The 22,645-nt window shown below is 34.0% G+C and overlaps 4 protein-coding genes across 5 annotated transcripts; 2 read left to right on the top strand and 2 right to left on the bottom strand.

Annotated features, from left to right (window-relative positions):
• Positions 1-4: 4 nt before the first annotated feature.
• LOC123011768 (N-acetylneuraminate lyase-like) lies at positions 5-2,769 on the bottom strand. Its single transcript, XM_044409387.1, has 7 exons — positions 2,488-2,769; positions 2,100-2,439; positions 1,903-2,048; positions 1,684-1,852; positions 1,484-1,629; positions 1,266-1,437; positions 5-203 (listed from the first exon to the last, which is right to left on the bottom strand). Exons 1-7 carry the CDS (start codon positions 2,725-2,727, stop codon positions 61-63), a joined length of 1,356 nt encoding a protein of 451 aa, XP_044265322.1. The 5' UTR covers positions 2,728-2,769; the 3' UTR covers positions 5-60.
• On the top strand, positions 2,660-4,149 carry LOC123011769 (DNA-directed RNA polymerases I and III subunit RPAC1). Its single transcript, XM_044409388.1, has 5 exons — positions 2,660-2,919; positions 2,971-3,271; positions 3,322-3,441; positions 3,492-3,905; positions 3,956-4,149. The coding sequence occupies exons 1-5, from the start codon at positions 2,857-2,859 to the stop codon at positions 4,063-4,065; spliced, it is 1,008 nt and encodes a 335-aa protein (XP_044265323.1). The 5' UTR covers positions 2,660-2,856; the 3' UTR covers positions 4,066-4,149.
• LOC123011766 (proteasome activator complex subunit 4-like) lies at positions 4,010-12,798 on the bottom strand. Its single transcript, XM_044409384.1, has 16 exons — positions 12,431-12,798; positions 12,072-12,212; positions 11,855-12,016; positions 10,785-11,001; positions 10,109-10,737; positions 9,633-10,059; positions 9,056-9,507; positions 8,757-9,005; positions 8,524-8,701; positions 8,219-8,470; positions 7,505-8,010; positions 6,890-7,454; positions 6,109-6,835; positions 4,694-5,130; positions 4,434-4,643; positions 4,010-4,379 (listed from the first exon to the last, which is right to left on the bottom strand). The coding sequence occupies exons 1-16, from the start codon at positions 12,637-12,639 to the stop codon at positions 4,245-4,247; spliced, it is 5,496 nt and encodes a 1,831-aa protein (XP_044265319.1). The 5' UTR covers positions 12,640-12,798; the 3' UTR covers positions 4,010-4,244.
• On the top strand, positions 12,298-15,310 carry LOC123011767. Of its 2 annotated transcripts, none has more exons than XM_044409385.1 (7): positions 12,298-12,498; positions 12,942-13,223; positions 13,279-13,996; positions 14,051-14,363; positions 14,411-14,632; positions 14,684-14,786; positions 14,839-15,310. In XM_044409385.1, exons 2-7 carry the CDS (start codon positions 12,952-12,954, stop codon positions 15,062-15,064), a joined length of 1,854 nt encoding a protein of 617 aa, XP_044265320.1. In that variant the 5' UTR covers positions 12,298-12,498; positions 12,942-12,951; the 3' UTR covers positions 15,065-15,310. The 2 variants fall into 2 exon arrangements, with proteins under 2 accessions (XP_044265320.1, XP_044265321.1); XM_044409386.1 differs by having other exon boundaries at positions 12,948-13,223.
• The last annotated feature ends 7,335 nt before the right edge of the window (positions 15,311-22,645 follow it).

The following is a 22,645-nucleotide window of genomic DNA, read 5'->3' on the forward strand; positions in this document are numbered from 1 at the left end:
CAAGTAGAATCTTAAAGTTTATTGTATTTTTAAATGAATGTGTAAAAATATAAAAGTGACTTACATAACACCAAGTTCACGTAATTTGCATTGGAGTTTCTTTATCGTGCCTTCCCATAATGTTTGTAAAGGCTCTCTAGTAGTTGTACCACAAGTGCTAGTAATGATGTCAGTTGCAGCCTTTGAGGCTGCTATGTAGTCACCTAATCAACATGTTAAGCAACATTAATCCACCACATTATTCATTTGTTAAAGATAAAGTCTGTTTTTTTTAAATGGAAATGCCAAACAGTCTTAACGTTGGCATCACTAGTAAATTCATTCATGGTAATTTTAATAAGGGAAGTTGGCTATTCCGGTTTTTTGAATTAATTTGAAAACAGTGTCATTAAACGTCAACACAAAAAATCGTCTAAGAAAATTTAGAGACGAAACACCAAAAAAGAAACAAATTCGTTACACTAACAGTTTTTCGAAATTTGGAAACGAATAGTTCGCAAGCAGGAAGTTAGAAAAAAGGCCCGTTAAAATGTAGACGCAATTTGTAATGCAGGTTTGCTAAATATTCTTAATTTTTAGCAAGAAATTGACAAGAATACAAAATAAACATGAATGAGAAGGAACCTCGGAAAGAACGCAATTAAATTAGTGTCTTGTGCATCGTTTTTTGAGGAATGAGTTGAAAAAGTAATAATTTTGAAACTAAAGCTGAAGAAGAATTTATAAAATGTATCAACTTTGAGCTCATTTCAATCAATTACACAAAATTTATTGCCAATCATCATAATACCTACTTGTATCTTTTGCTAAATAACTTTTTTTCTGTATATACATCCTTTTTCTTCAAAGTTTTTGTAGCAAGAATCTCATTTTTGTCCACAACATTGTACTTACTTGCGGTGTGTTTCTGTGAAAACAATTAGCACTGAATTCTGTCTTTAGACCTTAGGTAATGATGCCTGTCCTCAGGTATTCAATTATAGCGCTTTCAGAAAGCAAACAGGCACACAAGATTCATAAAAGTCAAGATTTTGACAACATCTCAATTTGAACACATAACCATAATTTTTTAACAAAATTTCTAGGGACAAAAACAAAGAGCAAACAAAATTTGTGGCTATGGAGACAAGCTGCTACCAATTTTTTCACCATAATTTTGACTTGGTAATTTCCATTTAAAAAAAAAACAGACTTTACTTGTAACTTTGCAGAGAACACAGTTTACAGGCCAAGTTGTATACCCATTTAATAAAAATTTTGATTACCTTGTTTTACTATTACATCTATTGTCCTGTTGAGTAAATTTTGTGACGTTTGGGCATTTTTAATGTTCCCCTCTCTCACAGCCTCACAAATCGATTCTACCAGTTTTGGTAAAAAATTCAAACTTGTTCCCATAATACAAGTAAAACCACTCGCAGCAGCCCCCAAAATTGCCTAAAATTGAAATTTTAACAACAGCAGATGGTCCAACATCCCTCACTTCGTCCGTGCCCATAAAAACCGTGAATTTTTCCCTATTTATCGCCATAGCTGCGGTACTTTGTTGGATATCATTTGTGCTATAAATCACGCCTACAAATGAATCCACTTCTCCTGTTATATCCAACAGAAAAGACGTAATGTCAACTGAAAATACAGAAGAAAGATTCGCGTTTTCCTTTATTCATTTTAAATGTTTACTTTCGACTTGGGTAAATTTAAAGTTGTGGTGATAAAGAATGGGGACGTTTTCGGTAAATTCTGATATTAATTTTATGTATTTGATTAAGTCCAAGTGGTTTTTTGGTTTGTTGTAAAGGTCGGGAAGGACTACAACGGCTCCGATATCCCGCTTAGCGGCATGTTTTGCCTGCAATTCAAAAAAGAATCAATAGTTGTAGCATCAAAAATTAAATCTACCATTTCTATAACGTCTTTGAGGGGAGCTCCGCCAATTTGTGCCATCAAAAATTGATTCGTTTTCTCGCAAGCGTCAGCCCATGCGTCTGCTAAATCTATTCTTTCATGGGTAGTCAAGGACATTCCTTCCCCGACTATGTCGTTAACTGAAAATGCCTTTATTACTTTACTTCATTTGTTATAGAGTAGAGCACTACTTAGAATTCCTTTAATATTGCAAGCTTTTAAAAAATTTGCATATTTTGGTATAACCTTAAGATTTACGTCAGGTGTGACTCTTTTTAAATTGGTAAATGGGGTGAAAACTGGACATAAAAGCCCCCTAAATTTAAATTTTTGTGCCTTGAATGCAGGCATCGCGGCTTTTAGGGCATGTTTCTTTGAAGACATGTGTTTGTGAATATCGGAAATCCCACACCTGTAGTCTTTTTTACAAAATTTGCAGTAGAAATATGTATTGCCATGTATGCTCTCTGATAACCACGATTTTAATTCTGGTTTATTTTCCCATTCTTTTTTGTATTTTGGTATGTATTTCTGCGAGAAAAAAAATGTTTTTTTCTGATTACTGTAACAGTAACTTACTTTTGAATTACTGTCTCGAGATTTTTTAGACGCTGGTTCAATATTTTCGTCCTTTTTGTCGTCTTGTATTTCATTTTCTTCTTCACTGTCTGATCCTTCTGGTACAAAATCGGCAAATAAATCTTTAGCCGTTGAAGGTGAGTCTTTTTCGGGTTTATTTTTTGTGATAGAAGATTCCTGTTTGGAACATTCAGGCTTCGTCATATTCTTCAAAAATTGTTTATATTTTTCACAAAACATAACCTAAAAAAATGACAGATGACCGACATATCTTCGATCTAGTAACTTAACAGTTGCAAGGTTGGTCAAAACACATGTGATTGAGGCGGCATGAGGTTATGTGCTCAACTTTTTTGAAACATCTTAAAAATGGATAATATATTGAATGATGAAAAACCTCGTGTAATTTTAGGAGAATATAAAGTGACGCAGGTATTCTCTTGTTTATTTTGTACTGTTTTTCCTTAAAAAAAGTCATTGAAGAATTTGCCGTCGAAACCAACTGTTTTGGACGAAAATTGGGACTTCAAAACCTTTAAAAAGAGATTTAGAGTGGTGATAGTGCGATGCGAAGAAAATGAACTTGAATTTGATTTAATAGGACTTCATCCGTTCTTAGCAAACACATTTAGAAGATTAATGTTGAGTGATGTTCCCACAATGGCCATTGACAAGGTTCATGTTCTCAATAACACTTCTATAATCCAAGACGAAGTTTTAGCTCATCGTTTAGGGCTTATTCCACTAAAAGCTGACCCACGTTTGTTTGAAATGAAAACTGATCGTAAGTTTTGCAAAATTCGCGATCCCAAACGGTATAAATTCTTTTTACAGCATCTGCCGAAGGTACGGAACAGGATACTCTAGAATTCGCGTTAAAAATTAAATGTACTAATAATAAAGACAGCAATAAAGACTCACTACGAGCAGAAGATATGTATAAAAACAATAATGGTAAATATTTGTCAACTTTCAGAAATTATCAATAAATACAACAATTTTAGTGTACTCAAAACACATTAAGTGGGTTCCAGTTGGTAAACAAAAAGAACGGCTTAGTGACGTAGGCCCCATCCATCCTGACATCCTAATTGCCAAAATGAGACCAGGGCATGAACTAGACTTAAAACTAATTGCCGTCAAAAGCATTGGGCGAGATCATGCGAAATTCTCTCCAGTTGCGACAGCATTCTATCGTCTTCTTCCCGACATAAAATTATTGCGAGAAGTGGAAGGTGAAGCAGCTGAGAGACTCCAGAAATGTTTCTCTCCTGGTGTGATTTCAATCCGGCATGAAAAAGGTCGGAAATACGCAGTTGTTGCTAATACGAGGTATGATACAGGAAGTCGAAATGTTTTCCGTTATGAAGACCTCAAAGACGCGGTTGCTATGACCAAAATTCAGGATCATTTCATTTGTAAGTCTTTTATTAAACCTTTTTCAGTGTTTTTATTAATTATGATTTAGTTACGGTTGAATCTGTGGGAGCTTTGCCACCTGATGTGATATTCACAGAAGCTGTTAAAATATTAAAAGACAAATGTCTTTCTTTATTAGATGAATTGAGTCATGTATAAACATTTTACTTAATATATTTTTTATCAAACCACAAAAAAATATAAACAACAAGGTTAAAAATAAAAAGTCATCTTATAAACGTTTGACTGGAGTAAATTTTTGCTACCTTAAACCTTCCTTCACCTAATAGTAAAAAAATTAAAATTTTGTAAATTGACTGGAATCGGAAAATTATTGCCTAGGCGTAATAACTGGGAGGCACTGTGAGATCACTTAAAACTAACAGTTCTTCCTCAGTAAAATTGAGTTTGTGAATTTCCCAATTTTCGTGATGTGTTCTCTTAAAATCTCCCAAAGTTTTGCGAATTGTTGCCTAAAAAATAAGTTGGTTCAATATTTTAAAATTGATGGGGTGTGTGTTACTCACTGGAATGGGTTGAGGGTCATTCAAATGGGGTCCCAATTGTCCGAAAATGTCTGGTAAAAAGTCAGGTACGTCATATGGATGGCTACTGATAAAAGCACACAAGCCCAAAACTCCAGCATGTCTAAACCGTAAAGTACTAAGATTTAAACTGTTGGAGTTGTTCAAATTTTTCTTCTTTAATTTAGTTTTCGCCTTCTGTTTAAATTGCGCCTACAATTCACCAGTTACTTAGTAATAACATAAATGTCAAAATTAATTACTAATAATTCTTGAGGGTTTGGAATAAATTGGCAGTGCAAAAGACCGCTTAAAACTTGACTAGCACTAACTCTAACTTCGGGTTGAACATCTTCGAGTAGTTCTAGCACCATTTGTTGGATATCTAGTACCCATTCCTTTTTCGAAATAATCGTGGGCATATTATGGAATACAAAACCGGACATGAATTCGGTTATAACCGCACGTGCCGACCAGAACGGACAAGTGGTTACTTTCCTTATTGCTTCGAGGGCCGAAGGCATGTATTTGGCTATAGTGATGGTGTAAGCCAAGACAGCGAGTAAACTGGAGCAAATTGGAGCGATTTCGTCATCAGTGTCGTTACTTTGAAGGACACATGAAAGTGGCAAAATTTCGAAATATTCAGGCAGCGTAGAGTAGTTCATTCTCACCACACTCGATGTCACATATTTTGAAACTAGAAGCATACAATAAATAAGCCTTTATTGTTGTGTCTTCAGTGAAGTACACTACTCCAAAAAATTAAAGGAACAAAAAATCTTCTTAAATTTTTTGTTGACTTTTGAAAGTCTGTCGAAAAATAGTCGTATCTAGATTGAAAAAAAAAAACATTTTGAAGCTTTAAGTTTCTAGTTTTGAGATTTTTTGGCTAATATTTTTTCTGTGCTACGGTTATCACGCAATGTGACCACACAGAGAATATAAGGGAAGGGTCAAAAACTGTAATAAATGACTTATAAGATCGTCTTATGATTTTAAGGAAAATATTTTTTTTACCTTTAACATTGATTTAAAGAAAAGAGAAAAATGTAAGTTTTTGCGTTGTTTTAGTAAATCTACCGCGTATTCACTAATGTTTATGGGGAGACTAATGTTTTTAGGTGTTTTTACAGCTTAATGTACCCTCCATAGCCCTGTTAATTTTTAAATCGATTCATCGAACCGATTGATCAAAGTTTTGCAAAAGAATTAAAGGAACGATAGCACCTATTGTTTCTGAACATTGCCTAATCTTTATCAAACTGAAAAAAAAAACAACCACTAGCGGCTAGTACCACCAGGTACAGCTGTATATTTCTATTTTTGAAGTTCTTTGTTTCACTCTTATACTCATACCTTATTGTTTTATACATATTTAACTTTTTAGATTTACAAAAGTGTTGGATTTGCAAGACATAATACGAGCTTTTTTGTCGGTATTCATAGAGACTGTTCTATTCTTCAGAAATATAAGTAAAATTATGCTCTTATCTTAAAGATAACAAAAATGTTTTTCTATCTTATAAAGAAAGCCTTGTGCTTAACTTTCAATAGAATAGGTATATACAGGTGTCATACCTATGACACAGAAAAGAATATTTTTTTAAATAATACTTTACGTTGTTTGATCTACGGTTCCCTTAGAAATTATTATATAACTTTATGAAATCCTTACCTAATTTGAACAATCTCATAGCATTTTCGCGAACTTCGTCGTTTTCAAGCGACAATCCTTGCATATCTTTTGATACTTCGGAGTTATCCAGTAGATTATCCTTACTTTCAATTTTGCTCAAAGTATAACTGTAGAGATTGTCAAGTGTGGGCATTATCTCGTTGAAAAATGCCTTAATACCTGCTGAATTCGTATCGTTTACATCATCAGGAAAAATCATATCTTTAGAAAAAATCATCGTCAAACAACTACTAATCTTGTCTCTAATATTTTGGAAAGGGTGCGACAAGTGCTGTTTGAAATAGTTGAACAAACGAACTGACAATTCATTATTTCTCCAAGTTTGTTGATTCATGGCCGCGTGGAGCATGTGGAGACGACCACAGGCCACAAACGACGTTTGGTCGGAAAGTGGATCATTGACAAGATATTCTAAGATCCAGTGGTAGCGGTTGGGGTCTCTGGAGTCTAAAGCCATCGCCATGCTGAGGCCCCAATCAGTCATGGTCTCGCTACACATGTTTACAATGGCCGTTTCGAGGATGGGGATTAGAACAGACCAAAGTTTGGTGGTTTTATCAAAGCTCCAGTGTTTCGACCCGCGGATTAAACCGCTGATTATCTCGGCGGCGCAACGTTGAGATGATTCGTTTTTATCGGCGACAAGTTTCTGTATGTGGGGAATGATGGGGTCAAGGAGCTTGTCTTCGAAAAGCTTGAATAAATTCTAAAAAATGTTCCTTGGGAAATAAAACAGAAAATACAAACATAACTAACTCACTTTGAAAAGTAGGAACTTGTAAGCATTAAACTGGTCCTTCCCTTTCTTCTCTTCCATCGAAAAATATTTAATAAATTGTTCTAAATTTTCCGTACTGGTGAAAAAGTTATAAATCTCCTTTTCCTCTTCGCTCAGTTTTAAGAACCTTTTATCTATGTTAGGTTGTTCACTTGGAGGTGCGTATATTTCGACTTTGGTTGGCCAAGCGTAAAACCCCATACTGTGATTATGCAAAAACCTAGGTTTCTCCCAAGCTTCTGTATCTTTGGGAACTGTTTTGCTGTCGTAAAGCAACCATTTATTATCTTCTCTAATTCCCGGCTTCAATTTGTGGTTATTTCTTTTACAGTTGGATAAACTATAAGGATCAATTTCAATTTTCTTAAATTGGGGTTTATTCTGTATTAAAATAAACAACGTGACTCGTAATGCCGTTTTCCTTATGGTTATAGATTCATTTATTAACGCTTGTAGAAAATATTTCACTATTCTCACGTTATATTTAACATCGTAGTGTACTAAGACCTTTAGGAACGTTACAGCCATCGAATGATATCTCCAGTGCCTTCAAAAAAGTTATTTGCAATGTAACAAACTCAGAAACATAAAACTTACAAATTTCCATTAATACAAGCATCCAAGAGACCGTCAACTGTCTCGTTGTACGCAAGTGCGCGATTACGGCATTTGATTTGTAAATTTTGCTCGCCTTCGTCCATATATTTTTGAAAGTTACTCAAGTCACACTTTGGTACATTTTGACTCAGCACAGTGGCATCATCTATACATCTTTGCGGAAAGACCAAATTAATCGCAATTGTCGGGAAAAATCGGTTAACAGCGTCCACTACCGCATTTATCAAATTAACAATTGAAGGTTTCTCTGATGGCATCGACTTGATGATAAGTGGCCATAATTGGCGAATAAAATTCCAGTCGTGGCGTGCCACAATCGGTGTATTTTTTGGACTGATCAGAATGTATAAGCAACCTTTGAATTTCTCATGATGTTCTTCTGAGTTTAGTTTCAAGATTTCAAATATACGCGAAGTGAGAACAGTGTAAGAGTATGGGAAATAAGACACTACAGAAAATAGTTTCGACTGAGCTGAAATTCTCACCTGAAATGTGAAATTAACTTTGAATAAGTGAAAAGTTTATATGTAAATGGTTGATACCGACTTGGTGTCAAAAAATGAACATGCCTAATTTTTTATACCAGTTTATCAGAATTTAGAAACAACCAACTTGACAATACTTTACAATGCCATTTCCTAAACAGCCAAGTCGCAATCCCTTCTTGTAAAAAACAGAAAAATCCAACAATACCTCGCTATATCTCGACACACTTAGTTCAAATAAGTCCAAAAGAATTTGTCTGTGAGTTTCCGTAAATGAACAGCTACGACTTTCTATTCTAAATTCTTGTTGCAACATCACTCTGTTGATAAGGATATGTCGTAAGTGCAATTTGTTTTGGTGTAAACGGTCTTCTAGTAATTTCTTTACCAAGTGAAAATTTTTCCATTGGTATTCGAAATCATGAACACGTGACTTGTTGAAAAGAAGTATATTGTAGATCTGGAACATTTAATTTGATTAAAGTGTTTTTTTGAAAAGTTATTATTAGTTACATGAACAATATTGTGAATGCTTTTAGTGTCACCTTCGTCTATTTCTAGGATTTTTTTCTGGACTTTGTGCATCAGATCTGCTATCACCTTTCGGATGTTTGAGCCATTAGGCATATTTACAGCATGAGAATCGCTTACGATTAAATTAAAAGCCCACGGGTCTAAAACCGAATCGACTCTAAAACATTCAATTTTAATAGTATAGTGGCTTAAACATTGTTTAAAATTAGTACAGTTGTATTGCAGGCTCGTCCCAAATTGGTAACACTGGATGTGAGGACAGAATCGAAATGACAATCTTAAGTGATCTTCGCAGTTCTTCTCGTGTCAGAACAAACTCTCCAGAAGCGTATTTGTTGAGTTTTTCAATTTCAGGTACTAAATACTTATTAATGAGCGTTTGAACTAAGGCGATTTCCTTATCTCCAGGGACGTACCACGAAATTTTCAGATCTTTTATATTTTGAGCTTTACCCCACTCTCTTTAAATTTTATATCATATTATGTACAAAACACTAAAACAAAGTATCACCTTATCGAGAGAAAATCCTTGACATGTGTATCATAGGGTGTAGAACAACTTCGATACTCCGTTGGCAGTATATAAGTCAGTGACGTCATCATAACTTCGAGCATGCGTGCTGCCATTTGACTACCACTCAACGAACTCATGTGTAAAGTCCTATCAAGGATTTTCATTAATCTATCGGAATATGTAACTAGTTCGGTCCTGGCATCCACCACTTCTGATAGAATTTGCAAATTGTAAAGTAATTCTGCATCGAGATGTTCCTCTTTTTCTATGTTTGGATTTTCGTTCATTAAATTTTCGATGATATCACACAAGTGTGGAATGAAAAGTTTCAAGGTTTCATTAGGATTAACCTTGGCAAAGCCTTGACATATAATAGCCGTCATTTTGCCGGAGATTTGTATCTCCATTACTTTGTCACTTACGAAATTGAACACTTTTTTGAGAGCAGCCTACAAAGCGACATTATATACTTCCGAAAACGCTGTAGAATTAAGAATTAAAGGTTCAAAAACTGTTTTTATTTAAATATTTACTCTTTTTGTTTTTTGCATATAATTAAGACAATTTTACTTACTGTGAAAATTTCTGGTGAACATTGGTGTAAAACTGTTGAAATGATTGAGAAGAGGGCGGTTTCAGCGATCACTTCAGCACGATTCTTATTATTGTTACTGCTAGCAACCTGTTCTAATCTAACAAAATCTAGGGAATTTGACTCGACCCAAAGACACAATCTATCAAAAAATTGCAAAACGAAATCTTCAAATCCATCACTGGCTTCGCAAACTATATGCTCTTCTTCTGTTAAATTTTCGTGATATTTACTCGCTTCAGAACAATTGATCAATGGAATCATATTAATAAAGTGTACCATGAAATTGAAAGTTACTAAACATTTGCGGATATCGTTTGGATCAATCCCTGGTAGTAAGGCCATTAGGAGTGGAAGCACGTGTGTGAATCCTTCTGGGTAATTACTTTGTGCACCTTGCACCATATATCTGAAATGTGGTAAATAATTTTCGTCAAATGATTTGACAATGATTGTACCTTGCCACTGCCGTTACGCCCATCATAGACGATGTCAGTTTGTGGGGCTCAGTGAGGCTGTCCATAGAAGAATATAATTTATCCAAAGTCATGGGAATGACAAGATTTGGTCTTAGCGACCCTAGATATTGCAACGCGAGAGTAATATCTTGTCCCCCTTGTCTCGAAAACATTGCTTGCTCAAGACACGGTTTCATAATATTGACAAATCTATCAATATCCTCGTCTGTCAATTTATAATGATCTGGAATGTTCGTATCCCAAGTTTTTTTCTTGTATCGTTCACAATGTACCCTCTGTACAAAATAATAAGACAGCTTTCGCAGTAACTCCCTCAATTTCATCGACCATCGGCCCATATTAGCTGGATAGTAATACGATTCCAGGGCTTGCATGAACTTTTCCAAATGGAAGAAAGTCGAATTTTTATCACCACTTAAGGCGCATGTTATCCAAATTGACATTGCAGAAATTTCGATTTTGTATTGTTTGCCGGTTTGTTTCTGTCTATAGGCTACAGGTAATTGAAAACTGCGCGAAAATCGCACGAACATCATAGGGATGTAGGGTTCCCAATTGATGTAACACATGGTGTAGCTGGATAGTCGAGCAATCATCCACATCATATGCTAAAATTAATTGTAATTTTTTTGTACTAAAACTTAAAATCGCTCACATCTTCCCACGCACTTGCGTTATGGCAAGCGTTCCATAGAGACATGAGCTCTTCAAACCATAAGTCGTAACTAATGGCAGCTTCCTCAGGCTTGACGCATATAGGCAAAAAAATTTCAAGGTATTGGATGGCTGAGAGGATTGTGGGACTGCTCATGGGACATAACTGAGGTCTGAATTCGTCTAATATTTCCTGAGTGGCTGATGCAGGGAAATAGCTACAAAGAGGAGGCGAATAAGTATCTATTTAAATATTCATCTGAAATATTAAACAATATTGCCTATTCATAACTTTTCTGCTATACATGCTATGTGATATTTGGGAGTGTAAATACAAAATGAAATGTGCATATCAATTTATTGGTGGTAGAGGGATGGAGCGATTGTCTACATTTTTCATGAAGGTGAGAAGAAAGATGGAAAAGTTTTATTCTGGAGCGACAAAATTTTTATATTCTTATAAATTAAGGTCCATTTCCATAATCGAATTTAAACGAGCTTTAAATTAAATGTTGTTTAGAATGTGCTGATTACTACGGACTTCCTGACAAAAATGTTGTGTTCTAAACCAACATTAACTTTAAAGTCTCTTTAATTCAATTATGAAACTGACCCTTAAGGCTTTTTCCAAAAAATAGTGACATGAAAAAAATATTGTATTAACAAGAAATTACTTCCTAGGATTTAGGGATATTCGTGAATAGGTTGCCATAAATTTGGTTAGGTTGGTTTCTGGTGACAAACAAAAGATATCGTAACTAGTGTCAAGATTTAGGTTAAGTCACCTGTCAGCTTGTATGATAATTTGATAGTTGACAGAAAACGTCAACCGTCAACAACAAGGGGTAACTAACCTTAGGCATACAAAATTACTTCTGAAAATTCTAGTTACAAACAAAATGAAAACGCAATTTTCCTAAAATTTCAAATCGTAGGTGGTAATTTCTTGTTGACAAATCGTATATTTAATGGTCAACTTGTATTATTTAACGATCTCAAGGCAAACAATTATTTTTCAGGACTTGTTTTTGTGACTCAATTGGTCATGATGCATTATTGCACAAAACTTACATTCTGGCTAGTCTAATAACATTCATTAGTGTCCCCTCTAAAGTTGAAAAGCAACGATACATTCCTATATCGGTTTTGCTCTTTTCCATTACTCTAATACACAAGTCATACAAAGGTCGCCATTCTAACTGCAATTCATCTCTAGATATCAAATACTTCTTCCTGTAATCATTAAACAATTAATATTAAGCTAACATTACTAAAATTGAAATTATACTTGAGCAATTGGGTTAACGTAGAAGCGCATTTATTAATTCTGGTTGGTTCTAAATCAGGAATGGTTAGCAGATCGTAAAACAGTTTAATGAAACAAATATGGTCTTCCTTTGAAAATTTCATTCCATAAATTTTAATGTATCTGAAAAAAAAAAAAAAATCAGTCCCCTGTTTGAAAAATATACGCGCCGCCTATGGCCGGTCACGTGGTTTTGACAATTGATCAGTCTGTCAAAAGTACATTTGACGTCCCCTTGAGTTTTGGGAAAATCGAAATTATTTAAAAAAATTATAAATGAAAAACGTATATGATGCTGAAGATGGTATGAATTAAGAAGAAGCAAACATTTCTGGGCTTACTTGTTTAAACGTGAGGTCCATAAGGCGCATCCTGGTCTCATTTCACGTGCTAAAACCGATTTGACAAGGTTAGTTTTAATATCGGCATATAATTGCGTCGATTCCTCGTCGAGTTTTTCGGCATAGGGCAGTAATTTGTTGTAGACATTCTCCTTTTGAGGTTTAAAACCCAGTTTTTCGTAACGTCTTTTGTTAACATTTTCATCCATGAGCGTGACTTTGCCGTAAAAACCCAAATTATCACACACTTGCAATACTTTGACAACCACAACGATTGATTAACAATGCACGATTGTTTAACAACTTGCTATTTTTATTGTTTTGTACTAGTCATTTGCAGACATATTTGTTTCATACAAAGTGGCACTTTTTCAACCAATCGAGACAATTTTTCCAAACTGCCATCTCATGCCAACCAATTGAAACAATGCGCGCTAAGCGCCAAATTCAAAACGGCGAGGAAGGACGTTTATTTAAATACGAGGGCGATCAGCCAATAAACTATTTTAAGTTGCAGGGCAATGGCACAAGCAATCAAGGGGGCCATCACGACCCAAATGAGAAGGTTGTATCAAGGGGGACCTCGACTTTTTTGCAACTTTTCCAGAAATCACCTCACATCAGAACTGACCACGAAATATGCCCAAAGTACCGACTTTCTTCTAAATAATCTCAAAAATGCCAACAGTACCAAAAATATTTTGGACTTGGTTTCGCAACATCAGGATATCATGAACAACAAACACGTTATTCAAGCTTTGCGAAGCTTATTTACTTTACAAAAGAACGGAAAGTATGTAGAAACCATAGTTGTCGACAGGAAAAATATTTTTTTATTAAAATTGCAGTTCAGAAATGTCCACAAATGAAATTTTGTCCCATAGAGATTTTCGGAAATTATGTCGCAAATTGCGCACTCAAGCTGCAAGTATTGAGTTGAGTGACATAATTGAAGCGTTGAAAGTTGTTTCATATGTCGGAGTTCCCGCTGACTCAACTATTTTCCAAGTTCTTTTGCAATTAATCAGACACAACGTCAACAATCTTAATTTACAACAAATTATCTTTCTCGAATTTTTGTTAACTCAGTCCAAGTCTTCTCCTCTAGTCGAGGCTCTAAAAATAGCATTACCTATGGTTTTCGAAATTCATTTGCCGTTGAAAATGGACTACGATAATGCAGCGCATTTGGCTGATTGTTTGTATTTCGCTTCGCGAATTACTTTGAACATTGAATCAATCGAAAAACTGGTGAATGCTTTGATGGGACATCGAGAATTTGATGTTAAAACCGCCAAAAGTATAGTTTGGTCAATTTGTGATATGGAACCCGATGAGATGTTTAGACCATTGATGAATAGAGCTATTGATTCACTCATTGTACATTTAGATGAATTGAGTTTCAATGAGGTGGAGACTACTTTGACAAAATTAATCAGCCGATATAGTCAGAAATGTACATATTTTTACAACGAGACGTTTTACGATTCGTGCGCGAATTACGTCATTGATAAGGACTTGGGTTTTAAACAGTCGATTTACATTCTACGAAAATTTGGACGCGTTGTATGTTAAGTCTTTACATTTTTTGTTCAATAAATTGATTTGAATTTTTTTCAGAATTATCATCACAAGTTCATGTTGGATTATATGTCGAAAAAAGTATATGAGGACCCTAAGCTGATATCTAAAGGAGACGCTTTATATATTTACAGCATTGCTGTATCTACAGCTTTGAGTGAATATCGACCCGTTCATTGGGACACTCTAAAAAACCTCATTGAAAGAAGTGAGAATATTGCAAATTGCGACAGGAAGGAAATAATTTGGATTAAATTCGCCGCTGCTTTATGTTTGCTAGATATCTACAAACTAGATGTTTTGACGAAATGTCTCAACGAAAATTTTTTACTTGCCCTGTTCAATAAGAAATGTATGTTACGCCACTGATTATTGTGTATTAATTTACTATGTTAATAGGGTTCAAGTCTGATTTTGAAAATTACGCCACAATTTGGCAGTGTATCAAGTTATTTAAACCTGAAATGAATTGTCTGTTGTCAACAAAATTTGACCCCAAAGATCTGATAAAGCATTTTAAGCAGAATTTGGATTTTCCATTAGAAGGGGCTCTATATAAAGCTTTAGGAGGGGAAAAATACGTCAAAACGGATCTTTATTCAAAAATGGGACTGCAAGTTGGTAAATATTAATCTTTATAATTATGCAACGTGATTAATAATTTTTGTGTAGATCATGTGGTTATATTTAGAAAAGGTGGATATCCGGTCGCAATGAACTACTCAGATGATTTGGAATTTGTTGAAGATATTGAAGTGCCGTCTGATCATCAATTGTAATTTATTTATTACTTTTGTTGGTTGTGGTATTGAACGGTTTTATTTCAGGGTCGCTATTCTAGCTTTACGACATTTTGGATATACTTTGAATAAAAAAATGAGAAGTAGTACAAATATGGCAATTAGAGCGTTAGAGGCAAGTGGGTGTCAAGCAGTTCCCGTGTGCCTAGAAGTGTGGGAACGTTTACCAGACTTTGAAAAAATTCCTTATTTAATGCAAGCTATTAAAGAACGGACTGATAGTGATTTAAATGTGTCAGAGAGTGTAATTTAAAAACAATAGATTTTTTTATTAGAAAATTGGTTAGAGTTATTTATTTGGAATTATTCCAGTTATTAGTGAATCAAATGAAAACTATTTTTTTTTTAATGTGAAAGTTGGGTTTACGATTCAAGTTTTGCGTCGTCACAGAAATATTAATTTTAAAGCTGTTAAGGTTAAGGAACTGTAAATTTGTATTTGTTTTATAGTTTCACTAAAATGTTTATGTGCATAATTTTGTGCAGAATTTAAGTTACTATAGTGGGTAATAAATAATTGAAAGAATTTTAGAAATGAAAAAAGCGATTTTTCTGGTGATAATAATTTTTTTGTTTGTTTTAAAGTATATAAATGTATTTAAATGGAGTGAAGAGATCATACAATAGTGAGAATAAGTATTTTGTAAAATTGTATTTAGATAACATTCGTTTTTTAATTGGGACAGGTTTTAGAGGATGCTTTCGGGCTTGATTTTAAAATGGAATATGTGCATGAATTTAATTTCAGAACGGAAATTGCGTCTTTCCAATACTCTTTTTTGCTTGTTGGCGATGTGAATTTAGCGATTTTGGACCTTGAGAACAATATTGTTTCTCATAAGTAGTGAAGTTTACGCGTTGGTGTTAATTAAAAATATACATAATTGCAAAAAATAACTTACTAGTATGCCACGGAGTCATTATTAAATTAAAAAATAATTTCAATGTAAAAAATACGGTGGTGATCAGTGTCTTTTAGAAAACGATCTCAATTCAAAAGTATAGGAAGTCGTAAAACGGAAATTTGAGGTGTTTCAGGCATAAAGTAATAGCTTAGAGGTTTTGATGAAATATGGGAGGGGGCATTAAAAAAATTGTAATAGGTAAAGAAATAAACAATTTATATTATCAGAATTATTAGTGATGTGTACTTTATAAGAAATCAATATTATTACTTTTGTACTATAGTATTAGTACTATAGGTATATACTAACTTGCGACGAGGTCGGTATATCTTGAAAATATTTTGTTTTAATTGTACTTTTGGATTTAGATTGGATTAACCTCAATATGGAAATTAAGTGTATGAAATAAGCACAAAAGGCGAAAACAACGAAAAAAGCAAGCAGTTTGAAACAATTTTGTGAAATTTGTGAAAAACTCAGCCCTGATTAAATTCAGAAATACAATAGCTATTTTCCATATTAGACCGGTATCAACATTTTTATGGCCGCGCCAATACAGGTCGAGCCGTATGGCGACAAGGGCATAAAAATGCTATCGGTCATATATTGTATAAGATTTTTTAGGATACCTACTGCAACGATTACTTTCAAGTTAAGCAAAATTCATGAAAACAAAAATTTAACTAGCGTTTACATAGTTACAAAAGAGTCCGGTAGACAGGCTAATTAGTATATTAAGCATCAAGAACGGTAAGGACATTTTACCGTTCGAAGACAATTGTTTTGCTTCGAAGCGAAGCGACGACTTCAATTGATCGGTAAGTCCTTAACGTTTGTGATGCTTATCACATTTTTTGCGCGATTGATGTTTGTTACTTTTTTTAAATAAAATATCTAAAAAATGTTCTAGAATGGCAAAGTATTTTGCCGTTCAAGGACATTTATGAATGCTTACCGATTTAGCAACAATAAACAAAATACTTACCGACGAGTTTGGGATACCTACCAACGAGTAAATACAACTTACTGTCTTGGAAACAGACGTGGTAAACAATAAAAAAATAGAGCTCAATCGCTCAAAAAACGCATATTAGTCAGATTAGAGTTCCTATATTCTAGCCAATTCTAGTCAAGATGTATATAAAAGGTCACTTAGCGCCATGGAAACATACGATAACCCGTATTTTAGATGTGGGAGTAGAAAATTATTTTTTAAGATTTATTGATTTCAACAGTAAAACTTTTTTGGAAAGTGTTGGATAATGCAAAATGTGCTAGTTAGTGGATAGATATGAATCTAAGTGTAGTTTAACAGTATTATAACAAGTCACTAGTTCCCAGACCGGGTCCCAGACTTCACCACACTAACAGCTTCATTATTGCAACACAGTCTGGTTTAATTGTTATTGCGGTTATCAATTTGGTCCAAAACCGGAGTCTAATGCATATCTGATACAAGATAGCTTCGAAATTGATAATCTTCCTGTTTGTTTAGTTTGAATAGAACAGAAGTCCCTCGGCTTAACGGCCTCGAGCATATATATAGTCATGAACGTTCGTTCCTTACGAGCGAATCGTGCAAGTCTTTCGACCAGTTATCGGATGTTCCAGACGTGGCATTGCTCAAAAGTGTTAGTATCTGACCGCGGGGCGCTCATCAGTGGAGTCATATTCACAGCACGTGATCTCGACCAGCAGCACCACTCGCAAAATAAACACTGCTGGATATCACTTTTGAAATCCTTATTTATGGATATATTCCTGTCATTCGGTCGCAATAGCGTTCATGTATGATGAGCTCACGCAGAGATATCGAAGCGTCTAAATAAATTCCCTCCGATGGCTTTGTTGGCAGATCCACACATAAAAGAAGAACATAAACACCCAGCCCAAGGAAATCGGATAATTAATGGAGGGCAACTCCCCTGATAAAACGCTTCAATTAGAAGATAGGGCCCAGGAAGATATTACGCAAATTTCAAAGCGAAATATTTTATTTGATTAATTGCCGCGATAATTCACGCTAGGCATTAAATCATACCATTGCCACGGAGGTTCGACGTTTCAAAAGGATTCCGTTTTTTTCACTAACCAATTACAATTAAAAATTACATTTGTACATCGCAACAACATAAAAACTGCAAAATAAATTTCTCTCAAAATAAAACATTACCGATTAAGTCTAGAACTTTGGATATTTTACATCTAAACATCCGTTCTATTACACAAGTTCTATTAAACGAAATAAAATATTTAATAATAAGTAGTATATGTGTCGTAGTCAATGGACGTAATGCGTCATTCCACGGAAAGCCTAGTCTTTGGTCGTACTGCCGGCAGAAGCTGTAACCAAATGAATATTCCTTTGTTTGACTGAAATTTTACGTCATTTCAGGGATTGCTTACTTAATTCTCATCAAACAAAGTAACCGGTTAAACCAGTACATGTTACAGCGTTTGACGAAAGTGTATTTAGTCATTTGTTGAAAAGTCTTGAAATGTTTAAAACTGTCTGTAGAAATGTAAATTTTTGGTAGAAGAAAAGAAAAGCCAAAAAATATTTTTATTGTGACATATTAACAAATAATTATATGAAGAACAAAGATGCTAAAAAACCTCTAACCTCAAAATACACCTTTATTTCAGTTGTACATATTTTAGACTGCAAAAGATATTTCTAAAGAATATATTTTTATTTTTGTTAAATTTACCCGAAGGCAAAAAATATATTTTAATCTGTTGTTTAGGTCATGTACTTACCGTTTTTTGTATGATTTTATAATATTATATGTTTACATTATTCCAAATAAACGAAGCAAATATTTTGCTACAATAAAAATATTTTGTTTTTTTGATTCTCTTTTCTTCTACCAAAAATTTACATTTCTACAGAAAGTTTCAAACATTTCAAGACCTTTCAACAAATGACTAAATACACTTCCGTCAAACGCTGTAACATGTACTAGTTTGTTTAACCGGTTACTTTGTTTGACTAAAGTTAAGTGGGCAATCCTTGAAATGACGTAAAATTTCATTCAAACAAAGGAATATTCATTTGATTACAGCTTCTGCCGGCAGTACGGCCAAAGATTAGGCTTTCCGCGGAATGACGCATTACGCCCAATGACTACGACATATGCCATTACGTTCATTTAGTAAAGTTCTGCTTTAGAAAGATGAAAGTTTCTTCCTTGCGTTAATGTTATGTTGTAACATGCGAGATGTTGTAGAGACCGTTTTGCTTGAGATTATTCAAGCTTGCGTCTGAATCTTTATTCGAGTAGCGAATTTCCTTAAGGTATACTGCAATACGAATGCAAACCCCTTTAAGATTTCGACATTGCATTTCTTTAAGACATTGACGTAATTATGACTACACGAAACGAAACAAATTGAAATATCATGTGATGGGTGGGTACCACAACTACCATATAAGTATTCAGATTTGATAGTAGTTAATAAATATGCAAACAAATGATTTATATGCTTATAATACTGCAAAATAAATTCACAAAAACGCAACAAAAACTTTCCGCAACATGGTCGAGTATTACCATTTAATCCGCTTACATGATTTTAATAAATCCAAGTTTTTCCTAAAAATAATTCGGATTAATTCATACAACCAACATCTGATTATTCAAAATGCGAAATGTGAAGCTCGTTGTAAACATTTTTCATCAAATCATCGATAAGTACTTCAAGCAATGTTTACTTAATTATTCAAAAACTATAAACCCAACTTGCACATTGCATTTTGTTAGCGTGAAAAAATAAAATAATATTCCTCCCTCGAATATCTCACGCATTCCGCTAAATATAACCAAAACAAAGGACGCAACGGGGAAAAGCAGTAGCATCATCGCGTCGCGATGCTGAAATGAACGTAGCCATCTCCAATGATGTGTAACTTCATCGCAGATAACCGTGTTGTACATACATTATATTTGGCTTTTATGTATTGATATCGATTCCCCATTCTTTACATCCAACTCGTTTACCTAATTTGACGGTTCGCTCTGTGTAGCCAACTTTTCTCTGTATGCGGGAACGAGGACAGAAGCACGTATTTAATTATCACATTTAATGGCGCCAATTGAATTAAATTTCAGATACTGAGAGTGATTTATCAGGTTTGGACACTTTTTCGGGCGCTTAGGGCTTTTGGGAGAAGACCACAGCATCTACTTACTCACATTCTAAAAAAGTTCTGCTTAACAAAGAAAGAAATTATAACACTGATTTCCGAAAAAAATTAAAAAAGGTTTGTGAAAAAGGTTGATGATTGAACAAGCAGGTACAACTTTTAAACTTAATCGTGAATAGTAAAGTACTTCAAAATAATGAAATAAATATTTTCAGTTTGTCTTTTCTTGTATTCTTTTGGCGTTTCTCTGACTCAAACCTGTTATTCTACTTAAATCTCGTTCCCGCTTTCGCTTTATAGTCAATCTCTCAAAGAACCACAATTTAAGCGTATTTAGCCATCCCTCTACAAAAGAGCAAAGCTGCAAAGTAAATGCTTCAACCCAACCCGCCCCTTCTGTACTTCACTGCTCTGTCGACTTTTGGCCATCACATCGCGGAAAAACATTAACTCTTCTCGCCAATAAAGATAAAACCTGGATTTTGGAAAGTTTACGGCCGATGGGTTCCCCGAGGCTTCGTTTGTCAAATAATCAATACATGTCCGAATTTTTTGCAATTACAGCAAAAATGTAAATTTTATAGTTTTATGGTGTATGTGCGAGTTGAAACTGGTAGTAACAAAACGGTAGTGGTTTGTAAAGCAGGCACGAAACTCCCATTACAACGATTGTGTGATAGACAGAGTTCTGTGAGTTGGGATGGAATTAATATTCAGATATTCCATTCAATATTAAACAGGCCACTAAAACGATAACTTCAGTATTAACCTGTTAAAGTGCTATCAGATGTCAAATATCTCGCTAAAACCTCGGCCACAACAACTTCCAACAGCGATCAGAGTTCTGTGTTCAATAGGCCAGAAACGAGAGGGGAGCTTGTTGTGGATAATTTTCGGCGAGGTATGCTAGAGTGAAGTGGAAATAACAGAATTTGTTGTGCTCCGACACAGGAAAAGATAATCGAAACTATTCTGAACTTTCTTGAACCCAGTTCGTGTAAACAATGGTAATATTTCAGTCTGACTGAAAAATGATGTGAATCTTCAATAAATAATAAAACTGTAATAGCTTTGACAACACACAAAACACAACATTTTCTACCATACATTTTACATGTACCGCGCATTTATCTTCTTAAAATATATTCAAAATTCCTATTAGACAAATATGTTTTCAATTGCTTGCGAATTTATAATTTATCATTTCTGCGTGTTACTTTGCAAGAGCACTCACAACAAGTCTCGTAACTGCAAATTAACAAAAACCCAGAATCAAATAAATATACAAATATAAGAAAACTGAGAAAGTGCTAGTTACATTTTTTGTTAAAAAATGCACATTTTCGTAAAGTGTTGCAATTTTTTTTATATCGATAATCTTTTTGACTTTGCAACTGTCTAAATATTGCAATCAGCAATGTTTCGTACACGATGTTGGCCAAAAATCAAACTGTGTTAGACCCTTTACAAATGCTTCCGGCGTATTTTTGTGAACTATTGACCTATAATAGTTTGAATATTCATGAATTCTTTACGGATTTTGAACGTTAAAAACAATTATACAGAGTCCTCCATAATCTGAAGATACGCTTCCCTATGGTCAATTTAAAAACACAAATCAATGTACTGTGAGTATTGAAGCATGCAAGAAATTATTGAACTGTGTTTTTTAAGTGAACAAGGGACGAAATAATTACTATGTTCAGAGTTATAAAACGCTCCAGTATATTTTAGTAAATGGACATTTGTTATATATTTTTTTTTGTAGTTGCTAATCACAAAGATGTAGTGTGGAATTAAGAATAAAATCAGTTTAAATAAATACATTAGAAACACAACGTATTTTCTTACATTAGCACACACGATTTTACAACGTAATATACAGTTTGTCTTCGGATTGATTTTACAAGAGGAAAAAATATATCTTTGATTTTACGCCAAAACTGCAAAGGAAAAACATTTTTTGCTTTATCTAAAACTAGCAAATCTTTAATTACAACTTCATTATTCTAACTCAGTAGAAAGAAAAGTTAATTTTTCTCTTCATTTTGGACTGGGAATAATTTTTCTCTGCTTTTTAAGTCCTATCACATTGGCGGTTTTATTATTTTGACAATGATGTCACTTTGACAAATGAGTTTACCTAAGTTAAATAACAAACATGTTTATGAAAAGTACAGTTTTAAGCAAGTTTTAAGTACAGATTTGCTCCTGTCAGGTGAAACAAAAAATGATTTTCCTTTGCAGTTTTGGCGTAAAATCAAAAACAAAAATCTTTTTCTTCTTGTAAACTCAATCCGGGGACATACTGTAGACTATGTGTGTTAAGTAGTTTATTATTTATTTTCTTTTCAGAATATTATGTGATAAACACATAAGACATAAGATTAAGTACTAGTTAATACACTTTAAATTAAAATAATAAAATAAATAACAAAAATTAAAATAACACACCACACCACAAAAGATTATTTTAGGTGAAGGTAAACTGACAACACAGTTGTTATCAATGATAATTCTTACAAAGATTTGCATAATCCTCAAACATTTTCAACTGAAAATCTTTGAATTCAAGAATTAAGTTTCATAATCCGCCAGGGTGTACGTTTCCGTTTAATATAACAAATAATAAGTAGCAGATTTGTTTTGTATTTGTTGTTATTTGTATATTTGTTTAATTTATTATAATAACTCGTTATAACCTACAATATCTCAATTTTTTTTTCTCATTTTTTTTATGAATTTTTACGATTGCGATAAAATTTTGTATGCAACACGTCAG

This window comes from Tribolium madens, unplaced genomic scaffold, assembly GCF_015345945.1.
Source record: "Tribolium madens isolate multiple individuals breed KSU strain unplaced genomic scaffold, Tmad_KSU_1.1 Scaffold_91;HRSCAF=231;Tcas5.2_LG7, whole genome shotgun sequence".
NCBI classification, from domain to species: domain Eukaryota; kingdom Metazoa; phylum Arthropoda; class Insecta; order Coleoptera; family Tenebrionidae; genus Tribolium; species Tribolium madens.